The sequence below is a fragment of the Pecten maximus genome, chromosome 19 (assembly GCF_902652985.1).
Source record: "Pecten maximus chromosome 19, xPecMax1.1, whole genome shotgun sequence".
NCBI lineage: Eukaryota > Metazoa > Mollusca > Bivalvia > Pectinida > Pectinidae > Pecten > Pecten maximus.
Genome location: NC_047033.1, coordinates 18,264,141 through 18,286,463, shown reverse-complemented (window position 1 = coordinate 18,286,463; position 22,323 = coordinate 18,264,141). Strand labels below are relative to the sequence as shown.

At 38.4% G+C, this 22,323-nt stretch overlaps 1 protein-coding gene across 1 annotated transcript in view; it reads right to left on the bottom strand.

The window, feature by feature from the left end:
- LOC117318194 (calcitonin gene-related peptide type 1 receptor-like) overlaps positions 1-22,323 on the bottom strand; it is a 90,049-nt gene that overhangs the window by 20,014 nt on the left and 47,712 nt on the right. The window contains exons 3-4 of the mRNA XM_033873224.1: positions 3,707-3,826; positions 2,030-2,130 (exon numbers count right to left, since the gene is read on the bottom strand). Of these exons, the coding sequence (XP_033729115.1) occupies positions 2,030-2,130; positions 3,707-3,826 (221 nt within the window). The remainder of the gene's footprint in view (positions 1-2,029; positions 2,131-3,706; positions 3,827-22,323) is intronic.

Here is a 22,323-nt window from a genome sequence, read left to right as displayed (position 1 = left end):
AGTCTAGTACGTCCCGTAAGATTTCTACTCGATACTAGAATCGTTAGTCTAGTATGTCCCGTAAGATTTCTACTCGATACTAGAATCTTTAGTCTAGTAAGTTCCGTAAGATTTCTACTCGATGCTTGAATCGTTAGTCTAGTACGTCCCGTAAGATTTCTACTTGATACTAGAATCTTTAGTCTGACGTCCCGTAAAATTTCTACTCGATGCTTGAATCGTTAGTCTAGTACGTCCCGTAAGATTTCTACTCGATACTAGAATCGTTAGTCTAGTAAGTTCCGTAAGATTTCTACTCGATGCTTGAATCGTTAGTCTAGTACGTCCCGTAAGATTTCTACTCGATACTAGAATCGTTAGTCTAGTACGTCCCGTAAGATTTCTACTCGATACTAGAATCGTTAGTCTAGTATGTCCCGTAAGATTTCTACTCGATGCTTGAATCGTTAGTCTAGTACGTCCCGTAAGATTTCTACTCGATACTAGAATCGTTAGTCTAGTACGTTCCGTAAGATTTCTACTCGATACTACAATCTTTAGTCTAGTACGTCCCGTAAGATTTCTACTCGATACTAGAATCTTTAGTCCAGTACGTTACGTAAGATTTCTACTCGATCCTAGAATCTTTAGTCCAGTACGTCCCGTAAGATTTCTACTCGATCCTAGAATCGTTAGTCTAGTACGTCCCGTAAGATTTCTACTCGATACTAGAATCTTTAGTCTAGTACGTCCCGTAAGATTTCTACTCGATACTAGAATCTTTAGTCCAGTACGTCCCGTAAGATTTCTACTCGATACTAGAATCTTAAGTCTAGTACGTCCCGTAAGATTTCTACTCGATCCTAGAATCTTTAGTCTAGTACGTCCCGTAAGATTTCTACTCGATACTAGAATCGTTAGTCTAGTATGTCCCGCAAGATTTCTACTCGATACTAGAATCGTTAGTTTAGTACGTCCCGTAAGATTTCTACTCGATACTAGAATCTTTAGTGTAGTACGTCCCGTAAGATTTCTACTCGATACTTGAATCGTTAGTCTAGTACGTCTCGTAAGATTTCTACTCGATACTAGAATCTTTAGTGTAGTACGTCCCGTAAGATTTCTACTCGATACTAGAATCGTTAGTCTAGTACGTCCCGTAAGATTTCACTCGATCCTAGAATCTTTAGTCTAGTACGTTCCGTAAGATTTCTACTCGATACTAGAATCTTTTGTCTAGTACGTTCCGTAAGATTACTACTCGATACTAGAATCTTTAGTCTAGTACGTCTCGTAAGATTTCTACTCGATACTAGAATCTTTAGTCCAGTACGTTCCGTAAGATTTCTACTCGATACTAGAATCGTTAGTCTAGTACGTCCCGTAAGATTTCTACTCGATACTAGAATCTTTAGTCTAGTACGTCACGTAAGATTTCTACTCGATACTAGAATCTTTAGTCTAGTATGTCCCGTAAGATTTCTACTCGATACTAGAATCTTTAGTCTAGTACGTCCCGTAAGATTTCTACTCGATACTAGAATCTTTAGTCTACATATATAGTACGTTCCGTAAGATTTCTACTCGATACTAGAATCTTTAGTCTAGTACGTCCCGTAAGATCTCTACTCGATACTAGAATCTTTAGTCTAGTACGTCCCGTAAGATTTCTACTCGATACTAAAATCTTTAGTCTAGTAAGTCCCGTAAGATTTCTACTTGATACTAGAATCTTTAGTCTAGTAAGTCCCGTAAGATTTCTACTCGATACTAAAATTTTTAGTCTAGTAAGTCCCGTAAGATTTCTACTCGATACTAAAATCTTTAGTCTAGTACGTCCCGTAAGATTTCTATTCGATACTAAAATCTTTAGTCTAGTAAGTCCCGTAAGATTTCTACTCGATACTAAAATCTTTAGTCTAGTAAGTCCCGTAAGATTTCTACTCGATACTAGAATCGTTAGTCTAGTACGTCCCGTAAGATTTCTACTCGATGCTAGAATCGTTAGTCTAGTACGTCCCGTAAGATTTCTACTCGATACTAGAATTACCTCTTTGTTGCTGGCACACAGGGTATAGTTGGTCCATGTCCGCCCAGTGTCTGGGTGTGTCAACCATGTCCCGTCCTCTCGACAATGCTTGAACGCTTGGCCTGAAATTGTACAAAGTGTTTTCAATTACGGGACTTCAAAATCTTCTTAGACTTGTATTGATTTGTATCAGGTCTCAACATCAACATCACTGGAGAGTCCTAGATTGATAAAACCACTGCATGATGTCCATATCTTCACAGGCGAGTCCTAGAAGGACAAAACAACTGTATATTGCAGTTTAGTTATTTGGCTCTTCCTTATCTTACTTTCAATTTGAATGTATTAATAGTTTATCTTGTCTCAGTATGGCCCGTGTGTTTCTAACGCTATCATACGCAAAAACGATGTCTCCTTCGCCCAAACAGTATTAAGTGCCGCTTTGGACGTCCAATACGAAGATGATGTTGCCAAGAAGCGATTCCAAAGGAACTCGGTTCATCGTTCAAGTTACGTGCTTAAATCCAGTTCGAATTTAGCTTACGATTTCAGAATGCGAAATGAGTATCCTGTTTTATAGTTCCAAGTCAACTGAACAGTTCTCACTATTTTCATTGTACAGATGTATTTCACTAATCTCCTTCAGGAGGAAATGGTGATTTGTCCAATTTCCGAGAAATAATTGTTATTAATGAAACAATACCGCTGTGGTTTAATTCGATTAGTCTAAGGATGATCAAATATGCCAGCATTAGAAGGTATAAATAATGTTTAATATGTAGCGTTCCCTTAGAAACATAGCATTAGTGTTGGAGATAGTATTATACTGTTCGTAGTCAATGTTTCGCAATAAAAGTATTACAATTATAGCAGACATCGTGCTAGAGTTATGGGAAAAATTAACTGTGGTAGATATCGTTCAAGAATCATTGAAAATATTGATTTTGGTGGACATCCTACGGGAATCATGGGAAATATTGATTATGGTGGACTTTGTCCGGGGATCATGGGAAATATTGATTATGGCGGACGTCATACTGGGATTATGGGAAATATCAATTATGACGGACATCATACTAGGATTATGGGAAATATTAATTATGGCGGACGTCATACTAGGATCACGGAGAATATTAATTATTGTTGACATCGAACTCTGTTTAATAGGTTTGTAGTGGGTTAATGCCCTCGTTACTAAGCCGTTATTAAGACGATATCCACGAATGATTATGACACTGATGGAAACTTTGTAGCGCTATCTCAGTGAACTGCCACACCTACACTGGGTAGCGACACCCAAAGATTTAGTTTTTTATCGAAAGTTTGAGGCGAAATGGTTCGTAACAAAAATTATTTTTAAACTATATTTATTTTCCATGCTTTCTTCCGATTTGCGAATATTTCGGTAATGCAGTGGAAGCCAGTAGAGTCATGAGAAAGTTCAGCGAATGAAGTGCAGGATGAAACGGTGTCCCGCGTGTGGAGAGACTTAAACCAAATCCAAAGTTATAACCATCACAGAATACAAATGACCAGCGATGAAACATCAGAGTGGTAAGGGTGACATTCGTACGAATGTCTGAGAAAATATTTGACTATAATTCAAGGCGATTGATTTTGTACGGAAAGCAATAAGAAATAAATAACCTGTCGGGCTCCCATGCTTTTGTCGTAGGAAGTATAGGAGGAACTACTTACCGGTAGGACTGCCATACTTGTGTCTGAGGAAGGTTGGGCAATCGTGATGTATTGTTGTCCCCGCTGACGTGTAATTCCAGCAGTCCCAGCCGTCAAAAGTAGCATTACAGTACAGCCCACCTGTTCAAATAACACAAAGTGTAATATCATGTAACTGGGCTATACTTTTTTCATTTATGAGTTGATAAGTAATTATCATCTCAGATGACTGCAGAACTATGATTTAAGTATTATTCTAAATGTGACTGACGAGTCCTTGAAGGACGAAACAGTTGTATGATGTCACTAGCGTCACTGACAAGAAATAAAAAGGACAAAACAGTTGTGTGATGTCCCTAGCATCACTGACAGGTCCTAGAAGGACACAACAGTTGTGTGATGTCCCTAGGATCACTGACAAATCCTACAAGGGCGAAACAGTCGTATGATGTCCCTAGCATCACTTACGAGTCCTAGAAGGACGGAACAGTTATGTGATGTACCTAGGGTCATTGACGAGTCCTAGTGTAACGTGCACCGGGGGTACAACGCAGCGGTCAACCATCCAGGAGCTGACCAAGTTTCCTTACCGCGGTACACAGAAACGACACAATATTGTAATAGTTAAGGAACAATGCTATTAAGGTAAAATGTCTTGTTTAGGACACAACCACAGCACAGACTGACCCGTTTCTCACCTTGCCGGGAAACGCAAACCGACACGGACAGGAAGGGTCGAACCACGCACCTTGGATCTTCACCTGAGGTTACTCGGCTGGTACTCTAACCGACTGATCTATCGCGGCCCCCTCACCTGAGGTTACGTGACCGGCACTATAACCGACTGATCTATCGCGGCCCCCTCACCTGAGGTTACATGGCCGGCACTCTAACCGACTGATCTATCGCGGCCCCCTCACCTTAGGTTACGTTGCTGGCGCTCTAACCAACTGAGCTAAAGCGGCCCCCTCACCTAAGGTTACCTGACAGGCGCTCTAACCCACTGAGCTATCGCGGTCCCCTTAACTGAGGTTACTCGGCCGGCACTGGAACCAATTGAGCTATTGCGGTCCCCTCAACTGAGGTTACCTGGCTGGCGCTCTAACCCACTGAGCTATCGGGGCCCCCTCAATTGAGGTTACGTGGCCGGCGATCCAGCCGACTGACCTATTGCGGCTCCTAGAGAGAAATTGAGCAATATGGGAAGGGAGCATCGAACACGCATCTCGGATCTTCACCTGAGGTTACGTGGCCGACTGAGCTATTGAGCCCCATAGAGAGAAATCAAGCCATCTAATGTATCAAGCAATGAACATTAATCAGTAATTGGACATTTCTATTAACCTTTGCCGAATCGTTAACAGCGAATCCAGTCATTTAATATGATACAAAGAAAGTGTCGTTTTGGGAAAACCATCATCAGCCAATTGGTTAGCTCAACATTTTATTAGACACCGTTTGACTACTGATTAACACGAACAGAGACAGAATATCCATCTTGTATCTCACGGCATGTCATCACAGGAGACTTGCGCGAACGTGGTTTTTTGTCGGTGTCATGGGTTAATATGACTACTTAAAACCAAAGCTGTATCTGATTTTAGAAGATAACTTAATTGAATTGTTCATTCATTGTTTATCACTAACAATTGGATTTGAAGAGAGATGATAATTTGATGCCATCGGTACCTTAGATCCTATCTACTTTCCAAATCGTAGAGGATCAGACTATGCTACACTGTGCTACTGTCAACCAATACACTATCTGTTGACTGGCAGGCTTAAAGGGGTATTCCTTTGTTTGAATATAGTTTAAATCATCAAAAGTAAACTTACTGGAAGATATGGGTTTTTTTCAAATAGTGAAAGTTATAATCTTTACATTAATAAGGCAGTTGTACTCTCAAGATAAAGATAAGTTTTTCGAGTATTAAGTCCTGAAAATTCTAAATTCGACCCGAATTATCACTGATTACCGCAAAGACATACGGTATTTGTATCCGATACGCCCTTTTCCTGTACATTCCGGCGGTAATTCCATTACCTATAGGCTCAACCACTCATATAATTACATTCGGACATAGATTTCATCAAAAGAAATTGTACATGTTCAAACGAAGGAATGCCCCTTTAAACGAGCAAAACCTCACTAGATTTTTTTTTGAAATATTGAACAAAACGTTAACTGATCAACTTTAAACCGTTCTTGTTCTCTGTTTGGACTCATAGACGGTTGTGTCCGCGGTTGAAGACCATAGAATACAGCCGTTATCTATTATTTATTTTCATCATTACGTTTTGTTTGCAAATTTCACTTGCATATCATTAATGGCTATCTGACAGCGAAGGCTTACAACTTTGATATCACCCAACCCTTAAGGGGCATCTCAATAGCGAATCGAGTGATATCAGTGGTATTTTACAAGCCTATATTTACATTTTGGTGGCAAAGCCACGATATAAACTAAGTAAAAATATTTGCAGTCTATGTGACCATAATTGACACCCAAAACGTGACATCAATCCATGCCGCGCATGAATATATTCGCTCACCGGAACTACTTGTAACTAACGTAAATCGTTTTTTATGTTAATAAAAAAAGTATCAAAAAGACATTTTATGCAATATTGTTACACAAATAATAAAAAAAAATTGAACAGACTGTGTTTTTTTCGTATTATTCCAATGCACTTTTTTGTTTGCCAATCTGCACGTGACATATGAATTTTGAAAAAATATGCTGTTCTATTTGTCGAACCCCATTGACGAAATCGCTGAATATTGGCATTTTTTATGCTAACTCAATTCTGATTTTCAAATATAACAAAACGAATATGTCGAGAATGTAAATATAAGCATTAAACTGTTTTTTTTTTTTTTTTGTGTCTATGGTCGATATAGATGCCAGAGCTTTGCAAACAAACGACATAGCGCAAAATATGACGTTTGTTTGCAAAGCTCTGGCATCTATATCGACCATAGACACCAAAAAAAGACAGTTTAATCCTTAAATAAATCCTTTCTATGGTTCAATTTGACAGGAGTAACATGATCAATTTTTGTTATGTATCATGGCTAACTATGGACATTGTAGACATGTAATTTGTGGCTGTTTGTAAATTTCAACAAAATATGCGAAAAATAATGTTTCTTGGAGACACCCTTAGCTCATTTGTATCACATATATTGCACAAAATAACCATGCAGTTTTGCTCACAGGTGGCTATAGCACACGATAGGAGCATTGGTTCGAAAAGATTTGACTTTATGATATGCATAAACAATGAAATGCAAATGGCGGTTGTGAATAACACAATACAAATGTCATTCAATACTATTCTAGATGACACTTAACTTAATATCATTTTAAATCTGATGAATGACAATGCTAGAGCACATTGAGCCAGCCAAGACTAGTTTAGAAAATCAATGATGTCCCTTCCACCAGTAATTCCACCAGTCAGGAACGCCTTTGTTCGTGTGTTGTACTTCATCGGACAAAAATGAATGCTGAGTTACCTTATGTCGCTAGATTAAATCCTACAATTAAGAGTTAAATTTCACTACACCGCCACTATTAGTTAACATTGCATTCTTCCCACAGAACAAGCTACATTGTCTATTTATTCTTTAATATTTCAAGTTTAAAGTGATGTTCCAATAACAGGCGTAGTGATTTCGTAAGGGAAGTGATGTTCCAATAACAGGCGTAGTGATTTCGTAAGGGAAGTGATGTTCCAATAACAGGCGTAGTGATTTCGTAAAGGAAAGGATGTTCCCGGTAAAACCATTTTTAAAACTTGTTAGAGATTGGATGAAAATTAGGATTAATTCAGATTATGTTGAATATATAAAAATGAAAATTTGACATTAAGGTGTACCATTCCTGGTTACTTCTCAGGTCAATTATCCGGATGACATAAAGAAAGTCATCTCTTTATAGGATTCATTAGGTAGAGTATCATCCGGATTTATAATCTGCACGCGACACTAATAGCCACTTTTCTATTGGTTAGTGTACAAACGCTGTTAATGAGCGGCTTTATTAATCACCGTAGATAGGGGGAAAGTAGCTTTGACAGAATGGCCGAGTGGTATACCTAGTTAAGTAACAAACTAATAGGATACAACAGTGATTGATCTAAATAATAGAATATTATCGATTGTTTTAATAATCAATCAGTGTTTACAGCTCAATAACAGCTAGCGGTCATCGGGTCAATTATTGTCATTTTGGGTTTATATATTAATTTCTTTTGTGGCGAATTTTCTTTTACCTTCGCATAAATTGTTTATTAGCATTTTTCTCTTAATAAATATAAGTGACATTTCATAAACAAATGCCCGTATGTAACAGTTGTATGTAGTATTCTTTCGTATAATCACGAAAGTGAATTGGCCAAAAATATGAAAATCAGATATTTTATGCCGAGTCCATAACAAACTAAAGTCATTATACCGGGCTAATTGTATACGATACACTCTACCTGACACCCAGCACTAATAAAATAATGAACAATGGGTACCTTGCGGTAATTAGTATGGACCAGGAGAAACCTTCATCTAACCAGTAAATTGAAATGAATTGAATTGAACCAGTAACGTCATAAAACACAAGGAATAGAATGAGAGCTGTGGTGATGACAACCGAACCACCAGTCCTATCGGCGAGCACGTCTAACGTCATATAAAGCAAGGTAAAATAATGTTTCCTTGTGAGGTTGTGAGGAAGACAATAATAATTGTCCCATTGTCTGTGTCAATCGTCATTTTTGCCGTCAGCAGTAGAAATCTGTCACGAAAACGGCGAAATTGTTAGTAATGAGATAAAATAGACAATACCATACCATTGACACAAATGTCGATTGTTTATTCTGCAACGGTGGCATTCCGCAATACCAAGTTATGAGGCAGAGTAATTCCGGAACATAAGTCTACCTACAGATATATCCCGCTATATTATTTATAGTGAAGTCTATACCGAGTGTAGACAATGTTGAAATATTAACGGGAAAACTTAAATAACATTAACGTTTAAAGGAACGGTATACGAAGTCGAGACCTAGCATCTGTATACATGGCGATGATGCCGATTTCATGCCAGCATACACCGTAAAGTCCAACATAAATGAGTGAATTCAAGACATGACGGAAATGGATCACTCTTTTTAATGAGTTTTTTTTATATAATAACTACCTCTCTACAACGTCTACGGTCGGTATAGACAAGTTTGGAGGGGGGTAGTCTCGACATCCGATTTGAGAGGTCATCTATCTCGATATCAGATTTGAGGGGTCGTCTCGATGCCCGATTGAAGGAATATCTCGACATCAAGTTGTAGAGTTCAGGTAAAATTAGATTGAAATGGTTGCTTCGTCATTATATTGGAGGGACATCTCGACATCAGATTGTAGAATATAGTAAACATCAGATCGCAGAGGTCGTCTCAAAACCAAATTGGATGGGCATCTCGACAACAGATTTGAGAGGTCTAGTCGCTTATTAAAGTCGAGTAGTGCATCTCGACAACAGATTTGAGAGGTCTAGTCGTTTATTAAGGCCGAGGAGTGCATCTCGACAACAGATTGGAGGGGTATCGTCGTTTATAAAGGTCGAGGAGTGCATCTCGACAACAGATTGGAGGGGTTTCGCCGTTTATAAAGGTCGAGAAGTGCATTAATTTAGATCAAAGATACGCTACAAAGTACATTGACGTATCAAACAAAGGTTAGATATCGTACAACCTCACAACAAATGAACTTATAACTTACTACAAAGAAAGATATGTCAAGCTGGATGAAAACTGATCGCATCAATGAAAGGGATAACGATAATGGGATCCCACTTGTCAATTTGTTAGGCTTCTACTCAATCAGTGGGAACACGGCCTGAATAGTATCACTGTATTTTTTTCCACGAGTAAAAACTGGAAATCGTATCAGGAAAAGTCTACATGATCAGACAGAATTATGTCCGTGTGTTGTCTCTGTAACCATGTATATATCAATTAAAACTAACGTTTAATATTCTATGATCAGACAGAATTGTCTTTGGCTGTCTCAGTACTCGTGTATATATCAAATTACTGTCAATATTCTAAAAAGATGAGGGAATATCTTTAAATGTCGTTAAAAATGCATATATACTCATCATGGGAATGTGTTTGTTCAAAATTATTGATTTCTAGCAATCAGTTTTAAAACTGAAACTGGGGAAGTTTATGACGCACTGCCTTTGAAATAGATTGTGTGTTTTATGTAGGTTAAATTTAACTTTTGTCTTATTCTTCTTTCACTTAAACATATCTATTGTTTATGTTTTCTTAGCCGTGTGGTGACTCCATAGAGACATTTACAGCGTCACAGACTCTTTCCTAAAGTGACTTTGTCCAAATAAGTAGGCTCTTTCGTAATTGCTAAATTGATCAAAGTTATTAAGTTGATGTTATAAACATCATTCGTATTGAATTTTTCAAACATAATGAACAGATATTAACTCCTCCAGTTTAATTTCTCAAAAAAGTTAATTACCAAAAGTATTTTTATGCTTGAAATTCTGCAGGGTATAATTATCACATTAGTCTGCTATGATAACAGGGACAAGTGGAGATGATTATAGAAGTTGGGACAGACAGCTGACACCGTGTTATTATCCCGGTGATGAAGTGTAACAATGAAAAACTCTGTCCCGACGACCTATTAAATGTTCGTTATGTTTGTGTAACGTTTTAATTTTATAAATAACAGCATGGAAAACAGAACCGTAAACTCAGCCGGAGATAAAATTACGCTCTGTGCTAACCCGCCTTGTACCCCCTTGATTCACGCCTTTACCCTCTTCGTTCATATATCTTAGCATAGTCTGTTTGTTAATTGAATCCTTTATGAGACGTGCTGTCATATGTGCTCGATGCTTGCTAATATGTCTGGTGGTTCCGTTGTCACAATCATATTTCCCTTTTTGAGTAAGTGACCTAGTCCGATTTGATCTAGATTTGTATGGTTGGTATCGCTGGACCAAGATTTGTATGGTGGGTATCGCCGTGACCTAGATTTGTATGGTTGGTATCGTAGTGACCTAGATTTGTATTGCGGGTGTCGTAGTGACCTAGATTTATATGACGGGTGTCGTCGTGACCTAGATTTGTATGGTTGGTATCGTCGTGACCTAGATTTGTATGTCGGGTATCGCCGTGACCAAGATTTGTATGGTAGGTATCGCCGTGACCTAGATTTGTATGGTTGGTATCGTAGTGACCTAGATTTATATGGCGGGTGTCGTAGTGACCTAGATTTATATGGCGGGTGTCGTCGTGACTTAGATTTGTATGGTTGGTATCGTCGTGACCTAGATTTGTATGGTTGGTATCGTAGTGACCTAGATTTGTATGGTTGGAGTCGTAGTGACCTAGATTTGTATGGCGGGTATCGCCATGACCTAGATTTGTATGGTGGGTATCGCCGTGACCTAGATTTGTATGGTGTGTATCGTAGTGACCTAGATTTGTATTGCGGGTGTCGTAGTGACCTAGATTTATATGGCGGGTGTCGTCGTGACCTAGATTTGTATGGTTGGTATCGTCGTGACCTAGATTTGTATGGTTGGTATCGTAGTGACCTAGATTTGTATGGCGGGTATCGCCATGACCTAGATTTGTATGGTGGGTATCGCCGTGACCTAGATTTGTATGGTGTGTATCGTAGTGACCTAGATTTGTATGGTGGGTGTCGTAGTGACCTAGATTTGTATGGTTGGTATCGTAGTGACCTTGATTTGTATGATGGGTGTCGTAGTGACCTAGATTTGTATGGTGGTTATCGTAGTGACCTAGATTTGTATGGCGGGTGTCGTCGTGACCTAGATTTGTATGGTGGGTTTCGTTAATAAAACAAAAGACGCTTACTTATCCGAAACACCTGGCCTTATTCTCTTTGTAACGTTCCACCGGTTTTCATGCAAATGTGTATTTTTGGGTCTCACTTTTAACGATTTGGTTAGCATGTCGGTATTCTTTGTTGTTTTATCTGCTAATTGTTTTGCAAGGATCTTTTTTACCCTGTATGTGCAAGCCACATTCTGACCGTCCTGTTCTGTTTTGCAATACAAGGCACACACCCTATCGCTCTGGATAGCAGGTAATGGACATCCTGCTTCTTAGTGAGGTAACCGTCATTAAAGGAGGCCCCGCCTCAAAATGACCTTACAGTCATGAGGCGACAACAAACAACGAAACCAACAGTCATGAGGCGACAACAAACAACGAAACCAACAGTCATGAGGCGACAACAAACAACGAAACCAACAGTCATGAGGCGACAACAAACAACGAAACCAACAGTCATGAGGCGACAACAAACAACGACACCAACAGGCATGAGGCGTCAACAAGCAACGAAACCAACAGGCATGAGGTTTTAAACAACGAAACCAACAGGCATGAGGTTTTAAACAACGAAACCACAGGCATGGGGTTTTATGACCGAATGAGTTTTTAGTTAAGGTAATAAGTGAGTGGTGATCCTATTATAGTCGGATAATTAAAACTTATTTCATCATGGCATCGCCATAAGATCTATGATATTATCTATGGTGACAGCTTCACAGACACACAGCCTTGATTGATTCACGACTCTGTGGAAACATCTAAAAATTAACGTTGTTCCTTAATATTCCTGAACGGTTGATATAATGAAAAGGACATACATCTAATTGTCACCACGGTGGCGTGTAGGTGTCACCTTAGCCAGATGAAATAGTATGTTTATATAAACTTTATTACATCAGCAGCAGACTTAAACCGTTTTAATTCGAATTTCAACAATAGATAATAAATAATAATACGACATTGCTTTTTTTTCTGTCTATGAATGAATGGAAAGCTAACTTTGGTTTTATCGAAGGATATCTACCACATACGTTCAACTAATGGTATTTTTCTCCAATATACAGAAACATATCGTATGTATAGAACATACGTAACGAATGATTCACCTGTTACCAGGACGAACACGTGGTGCCAGGTAGATACAGAAGATATGTTTTAGTGAACGTCAGGTATAATAAAGTGACAGGTGTGTATCATCCATATAAATTCAGAATTTCATGAATAATACGAAGGCGTGCGATAGTTTCAACGGTCAATATAAATTAAGAAATGGCGTAATATAGCGAAAATATGCGATATCTTTCAGAGTCAATAGATGTTAATAAGGAATGGAATATATATCAGAACTCAACATTCCTGAGGTTTTTCTCACTTGTTCGTCTTGTCTCGATATGTTTACACTTTGGCGAGTTTGGTTTGATACGTGTATTGTTATAGTGTATTTTGAATTAGAAAAATTGGCCATATACATCAAAGCGGCAAATGTCAAAAGAGCTTCTTTAAAATAGTTATGCTCTCCGAGTATATTGTCTCTGGCACGAATTTATGTTGTTTGTGTGTGTTTTGTCTGATGTTGTCAATGTTATGTACAATTTGTATTTTATGTATGTATATGCTACTGATGAGTCGGAAGACTCAGTCAGTAAAGAGCTTGGACTTGAACTGCCTCTCGACAATGAGAGAGTCATTTAGAGCCAGGTAATACTGGAAAAAGATGTCCACAAAATATTTATACCCCACTTAAACGTAAAAGATTAAAATAGTCTATAAATCATTCAATGCAAGTGAACTAGTAGGAAAATAGATCCTAAATTGCCATAAAGGCCCATTGCCCTCTAATCATGAAAATCCAGGCAAATGCAACATTCAAACATTTTATGAAAAGAAGTGAAATGTCAATTATAGCCGTAACGAAAAGGAGGGTATTCTTCGTTACGGAAAATGTAACAATGGGCCAATAATTTAATCTTGTTTGTAACAAGCATTTCCATTGGCTTAGAAATTTATGTAATTGACACATAACGTAAAAAATGACGTCGCCGCGTTATAACGTCGATTTTGATTGACGGATGTAACAGCGTAAAGATTTGTAAGATTTGTTAAAGTTTATCAATAAAGTGAATTTTTGCCGGGAATAACATCAAAAATCTGGAGTGTGCTCTGAATAAACCCACTTCGCGGTTTGTTCAGAGTACACTCTGTTTTTTTGTTTTTGTTTATTCAAGTTGATCCTAAATGTGATACATTTAAAGCCAATAAGACGAGGTTCACATGTGGTTATATTGTCCGACATTCTACGACTTGGCGTTCATGACTGTATGTTATAGCCACAAAGTAATTAATTAGAGGGATAATAAGCTGTAGTTCGGAATGAAGAGAGGTGTTCACTGCAAAATCTTCTGACACGCAACCAGTATATCATCAACGACAAATTATTTTCAATTCATATCAGGATGGAAGCGCGTGAGGGGTCTTATTGTGTGAGGAAACTGGAGTACCTGGGGGAAACCCACGTGGTCGGGCAGGTAACCCATAACTTTTGGGTACCTGTAAAGTGCGAAACGAAAGCAAAACGAAACGAAACGAAACGAAATCAAACGAAACGAAACAAAATCAAACGAAACGAAACGAAATCAAACGAAACGAAAAATGAAAACATTGAAAAAAAACAACAAAAAAAAGACTTTACAAAGGCCCATTCTCATCGGTGTTAAAACAACACACAGGAAAGAATGAATTTATTGCAATATTCACTCAGTTGTTTAAATATATAAATAACTCTATTTAGATAGTACGATTTATAGGCGTGCAATTCGCGTAGTGTATTGGTGCACGCTCGATCTAAAATCACGTGACAGAGATGATTGTAAGCAACTCCTTTTATGGTAAGAAAGCCAGGTATGCATCTGATCGTGAAAAGTTAGAGTTCCGAGAAAATTGCTGTACTTGAAAGGCGCGATTCGTATAAAAACGCCGGCTTAACGCGCTGTTCCCGTGTTGCTGGTGTCGGGAGTGTAGACCTATTTCTGTAACGTTGATGAACTGTGAATAATTCTGGATATGTTTAGACAATATTTAAGTACTGGATTAGTTAAGTGGATTTCCTATGGTTGAGAAAGGATTATATTTTATTTTATTTCAGCTTTGCTCGGAGATTTTCGTAAAACCAACTTGTTCTTTTGATCTGGATGCTTGAAATAACGCTTATAGCAAGTTGAACTACGTTAACTTGCAAGAGTAATTTCCCTTCATTTTGAAAGTAAATCTAGTTGGCTATCAGTGATGTTTAATTAGCAGGTGGGTAAGAAATAGTGTATAAAGTTTGTGATTATAAATTTATTGATAAGAAGATATTTTACCAGTATTTGTGTTATTTTTGGTAGAATCACATGTTTAATATACATGTACACACAATACACTACGCGATTTGTATGCCTATAAATAATGGACTAATATATTCTGAATCAGACATCGAAGGAATTCTTACAAGTGCGGACACAAAAAAAGCACTAGTACTTAAATTAACCGTTTACGACTGACATCAAATCCGTCTGATAGGACATACATTGGTGTCCCGTGTGAGAATGTCTAACTTGCCCCACTTTCTTTTTTCATTCTATACTATTCCCATTTTACTCAATTTCATATCTATTCTCGTCTGCTGAAAGGTCACAAGGCCGTAATATTTTTCTTTCTTTTCAAAGAGATACAGATACAAACATGTCCTCCTACCTGAGGGCTAGAATTTGCAATGCTTCTTTCTTCCTATTGCGATGAATTTATTACTGTGTGTTGTTTTTACACCGATGAGAATGGGACACTTATACGGTGGCTGATTTGTGCCATTTCGTTATTGCGAAAAGACGAAAATTAGCAAACCTTAATTCTCGTCTTTTCGCCCCGAAAAGACGAAATTTAACAAACCTTAATTCTCGTCTTTTCGCCCCAAAAACACGAAAAGACGAGACTTAAGGTTTGTTAAATTTCGTGTTTTCGGGGCGAAAAGACGAGAATTAAGGTTTGTTAAAGTTCGTGTTTTCGGGGCGAAAAGACGAGAATTAAGGTTTGTTAAATTTCGTGTTTTCGGGGCGAAAAGGCGAGAATTAAGGTTTGTTAAATTGTTAGATTTTTAAACCCGAAAAGACGAGAATTAAGGTCGCTAATTAGCGTGCATTTATTTCGTCTTTTCGCGTATGACTTGTCGTCTTTTCGTCTTTTCGGGGCGTAAAGACGAGAATTAAAGTTTGTTCTTTCGTCTTTTCGAGGCGAAAAGACGAAATAACGAAATGGCACAAATCAGCCACCGTACACTTAGGCCTTTGTCAAGTCTAATATTTTCTATTTATTTATTTAAAAAAAATCAATGTTTTCATTTTTCGTTTCGTTTGATTTCGTTTCGTTTCGTTTGATTTCGTTTCGTTTTGCTTTCGTTTTGCTTTCGTTTCGCACGTTACAGGTACCCATAACTTTTCACGTCCGATCGGGGAACCCGGCCACCTAGGTGAAAGGCAAGTGTGCCACCCGACTTGTGCCACCATACTTACTCCCGACAATGTATATACAGTGTATGTCTTTCGGCTTCACCTCAGGAAAAAGACTTGATATCGCGAAACCAGACTTGCTATTGCTCTTAACCCCATATTTTAATTTAATACTATTCGGGTGGACTCGCAACCCATTCAGAGCTGGTAATGGCGTGACACACTTATAATGACATATTTATCAATTATGGACCGTTGATGAGGTTGATATGGTATTATATCAACCTGGTCGAACAACATTAACTGAGGGCGAATATGTTGTCAATATTATTTTACCAGGTCGATATCATATCTGTATACATTGCATTTTGATGAGGTCGATACATGTTTATATCAACCTAAGAAGAATTATTAACTGAGGACGAAGTCTGAGGTTAATATTTTTCTTGTGTCGATGTAACCATGTATTAACCGAAATTAAAATGCTATAACTGCTTTATTAGTTTTAAATTGGGAAGCGTGTTGTGTTAAAGACGTTGAATTCAGGAAATTAATTTCCAATTGATGACTTAACAGGTCTAATGAAATAAGATATAATGTATTCCGTAATTCCACTAAGTACATACTAATACTTGTATCCCAATTCATTAATTAACGTCCAGGATAATGTGTCGCATTTTCTTTAGTTGGAGATAACATGCTATTTAATCCATATCTAAATGGCATCGAATTGCACTTCTGTGCGCTAAAAAGAATAACATTCTCTTGTAAAAGATTTCAACGGACGAAAGGACCATTAAATCTGTGTTGACCAGTGACCTGGGGCACTCAATGTAGTCAATCGGGAACCGTCGGCACTTTCCGTAAACGAGAAAATACGTTTACGGAAAGTGCCGACGGTTCCCGATTGTCAATGTAGTGTTAGACAGTGATACTAGTCGGCCACTTTGTCAAGTTTTTTTTTTAAATGTTGCCAATATCCTCTTTCATAGACTTGTTTGACAACGTCGTCTGTCATCTAAGTTATTTTCGCCATTTCCAGGCGGCGAAACGTTTGTTTTCAAGGCTCCAGAGACATTGAGCAGGTATTTTCTAATTACATAATGTTTATATATATATATATCATTTCAAAATTGATAGAACAAATCAAATACATTGTGATCAACAAATTATGTTGTCGTCTTAAATCCTAGAAGACTGCAACAGTCATAACCAGATTTATACTCAGTATTCCTCATAAACTGTATCAGCATTTCTATAACTAGATTTATTTCAAATGGTTCTACAAGCGTGTGTATCTTGTGTGCAATTATCTTTGCAATGAATTGTAATTATCTGTCAACATAATTGCATGTGTTTGTATTTCTGACAGGAAACAGCTTGATAAGTTGTTAAAGCTGGTATCTAATCATTTTGTTTCCTGTCTTTAAACTTCAATTCGGTTATTGAACATGTTTAATGTAAAAAGAAAAGATGATTCTCAGATCGTTATTCAAACGGCGTGGTCATTAACGGCTAATTGGTATAGAAAGCTAAGACAAACGCGATATTTTGGCGAGAGGCACTCGAGTTATTGATGACTCTGTTATGTGGAGATCAATTACCCTGAACATATACAGCTGAAGTCTTATGTATGTAAGATGAAACTTCAGAAAAAGTCAATGAAATATCTAAACCATTTGTTAACAAATTTTATCATATTTGCCATGACGTTCATTAAATAGCTATAGGAATATGGATTTGGAGAAAACGTCCGTACATCATATTTATCTTAATGTATACTTTATGATATATTTTTCAAAAAAATGGAAGGAAGGATACAAGCCTATGTTTTGCTGTTTTCCCGTGAAGAATAAAATTTATTTTTATTTCTATGCTTACGATGTGGTACTAGGGGAAAGAACTTCATTGGTAAAAAGTCTTGTTCCTCAATGTTAGGCATGACGTGTTCGGTACTCTTTGATACATGACCGTTATCACCCTGGTTCTAACTTTGAGAACAGGACATCGTATTCCACTTTGTTGGTAATACAGAGTTATCTGCTCTTGTCAGCAGGTATTGATTGTTACTTCAATAGTTTTTCCCCACAAATTTATGACGTTCACCAACAAACAAATTAGGTAACGATCAATATCTGCGTTCAAAAGCAGATAACTCTGCATTACGAACCACGGACTGGATTTGAAGACACTAACCTTTCTCGTGCATGTCGGCTTATTCTCCTTTTAAATCTGTAAATTGTTTACATTTTGTTGTATTATTACCGGTATTGTGTTGTAACTAGTTTTGATAACGCGCGTTATTCAATTTGTCAGCACTCGTTATGAGAATTACAAGACAATGACTTTTCAGAGAAAGCAGTTTAATATTTCATAATATTTCCGTTTCAAAATTAAGTTTCGCTTCAACTTGAAACAGTGTTATTGCATCCCAAAGTCCGCTGTCAATCGGACCTATTTATGTTACGTAATGACTTTAGTCGATGGTTCCCGCCCAAAAAAAGTAGTTCGTGGAAATGAACACAAAATCGTCAATTTAATTTCAACATTTTAACCAATACATTCCACCGTGAGGATATTTAACTTTTATACAACTGAGCTACACGAATTGTTGCTAATTATATATTATATATTCTATTCAACTGAGTGCTTTTGATCCGGTACCAGGAATTTTCCTGACGTCAAAAATACACTGAATATAGTGACGTCAGACAAAACGACGTCATTTAATGATGACGTCACGAACATTGTTCTTCATATCACTACACTAATGAAATTGATGCGAGAATTATTATATTATAGCTTTTTTTTTTTTTTTGGTAAGTTTACATAGTGACAACGCAGAGCCAATGAAAACATAGGACGATACATTTCCAAAGGAGGCAGTTGAATACTTAAATACATACAAGTAAATATGTGGTCAATAAAGTCGACAATACGGTCGAGTTAATCTGATCCTTATCAAGACACAAATAAATTACATTACAATGATAGAACAAGAGGAAATGACCGGTGAACCAAACTATAAATTGAAAAAAATGTTCGTGTCGGGCCTTATATAGTCAGTAAACAACCATATCTAGGTGGTGTCATGATGGATAAAAAACATTCAATTAAAATAGAAATCAGTTTTGAACTCACTAAATGACCTTTTACACGAAGAGGTTATTTTATAACAGTGATGATTTAGAAGGTAAGGCACATTTGAATGGAAGTTAAGGTAGATCTGTAGAAGTAATAGGATATCAAAACAGAAAAAAAATTAAATGAATAAATGAAAGTCGATGTGTCATGAGTTGTTTCTATTATTAACGGACTAAGATGTACGGACCGAGATACAGATCCAGAAGTACGCCCTGGTGTAGCATGTACATATCTCGTTCATGCCGAGCGGGTAGCAGGTTTGGAGCTTGTTGATCTAATGACGTTCCCTACTGGGGCGTTGTCGTTGACCATCCCGACTCCTACAGTGGTCAATGTGGACTGCATGTCCTGACGCCTCTGCTGAAGGGAACAACGGTGATTGTTGACCATCCCGACTCCTACAGTGGTCAATGTGGACTGCATGTCCTGGCGCCTCTGCTGAAGGAAACAACTGTGATTGTTGACCATCCCGACTCCTACAGTGGTCAATGTGGACTGCATGTCCTAGCGCCTCTGCTGAAGGAAACAACTGTGATTGTTGACCATCCCGACTCCTACAGTGGTCAATGTGGACTGCATGTCCTGGCGCCTCTGCTGAAGGAAACAACTGTGATTGTTGACCATCCCGACTCCTACAGTGGTCAATGTGGACTGCATGTCCTGGCGCTTCTGCTGAAGGAAACAACGATGATTGATGATCCTCCGACTAAGTGGTGTTTTGGTCCCCCACAAACTGCATATAACACTTGATACAAGTATACAGTATAGCACGTGCAGAATACTGATTGGCTGAAATCAGTGTTTCTGAAAGATCGTTGACAATGGTGGCATGTATTGGCATGAGTACCACACTTGGTACTCTCTCAGTTTTTCGTCTGAATTTGCATTCCAGTGTACTTGGCCTATCCAATTCTTTCACTTAGTTGATCTCTTCATATCCCATGTTGAGAATATGTCATCTAAGATCTAAACAACTATGTCTAAAGATGGCGTCTTCAGAGCTAATACGTCTGATCCACAAAGCTTGAGGTTATGGTATGTTCCTTGTGGTATTAGCTGTGTGGCAACTGACGGGCGGAGGTACTGGTGAGTGTCGATGGATTTAATGTACAGATCTTTGCTTATTTGTCCTATATTGGTTGCACATGGCTAAACACTAACTTGAAAGTAATGTCTTCTCAAAATGTAAAGTTGTTCAACGTAGGACACTTACATGGAATGTTCTACCAAGCTATCTGTTGAAGGATGCTTATTCCCCCCGAGTGTTCAACGCTGTACGACAAGTGTGGGATGTTGGTGTAGAGGGAGAAAAAATCTATGGCAACCAGTAGCCCATGGTGACAGGTGGTTCATCCATCGTTACCGGTGGTACATCCACGGTGACCAGCGGTACATCCATGGCTACCAGCAGTACACCACGGTAACCATTGGTACATCAATGGTTATAACCAGCAGTACACCACGGTAAACATTGGAACATCAATGGTTATAACCAGCAGTACACCACGGTAACAAGTGGTACATCAATGGTTATAACCAGCCGTACACCACGGTAACAAGTGGTAGATCAATGGTTTTAACCAGCAGTACACCACGGTAACAAGTGGTACATCAATGGTTATAACCAGCCGTACACCACGGTAACCATTGGTACATCAATGGTTATAACCAGCAGTACACCACGGTAAACATTGGAACATCAATGGTTATAACCAGCAGTACAACATGGTAACAAGTGGTACATCAATGGTTATAACCAGCAGTACACCACGGTAACCATTGGTACATCAATGGTTATAACCAGCAGTACACCACGGTAACCATTGGTACATCAATGGTTATAACCAGCAGTACACCACGGTAACCATTGGTACATCAATGGTTATAACCAGCAGTACAACACGGTAAACATTGGTACATCAATGGTTATCAGCAGTACACCACGGTAACCATTGGTACATCAATGGTTATAACCAGCAGTACACCACGGTAACCATTGGTACATCAATGGTTATAACCAGCAGTACAACACGGTAACAAGTGGTACATCCATGATAACCAGCAGTACACCACGGTAACCATTGGTACATCAATGGTTATAACCAGCAGTACAACACGGTAACAAGTGGTACATCCATGATAACCAGCAGTACACCACGGTAAACATTGGTACATCAATGGTTATAACCAGCAGTACAACACGGTAACAAGTGGTACATCCATGATAACCAGCAGTACACCACGGTAACAAGTGGTACATCAATGGTTATAACCAGCAGACACCACGGTAACCATTGGTACATCAATGGTTATAACCAGTAGTACACCACGGTAACAAGTGGTACATCCATGATAACCAGCAGTACACCACGGTAACCATTGGTACATCAATGGTTATAACCAGCAGTACACCACGGTACCCATTGGAACATCAATGGTTATAACCAGCAGTACACCACGGTAACCATTGGTACATCAATGGTTATAACCAGCAGTACACCACGGTAACCATTGGTACATCAATGGTTATAACCAGCAGTACAACACGGTAAACATTGGTACATCAATGGTTATCAGCAGTACACCACGGTAACCATTGGTACATCAATGGTTATAACCAGCAGTACACCACGGTAACCATTGGTACATCAATGGTTATAACCAGCAGTACAACACGGTAACAAGTGGTACATCCATGATAACCAGCAGTACACCACGGTAACCATTGGTACATCAATGGTTATAACCAGCAGTACAACACGGTAACAAGTGGTACATCCATGATAACCAGCAGTACACCACGGTAAACATTGGTACATCAATGGTTATAACCAGCAGTACAACACGGTAACAAGTGGTACATCCATGATAACCAGCAGTACACCACGGTAACAAGTGGTACATCAATGGTTATAACCAGCAGACACCACGGTAACCATTGGTACATCAATGGTTATAACCAGTAGTACACCACGGTAACAAGTGGTACATCCATGATAACCAGCAGTACACCACGGTAACCATTGGTACATCAATGGTTATAACCAGCAGTACACCACGGTACCCATTGGAACATCAATGGTTATAACCAGCAGTACACCACGGTACCCATTGGAACATCAATGG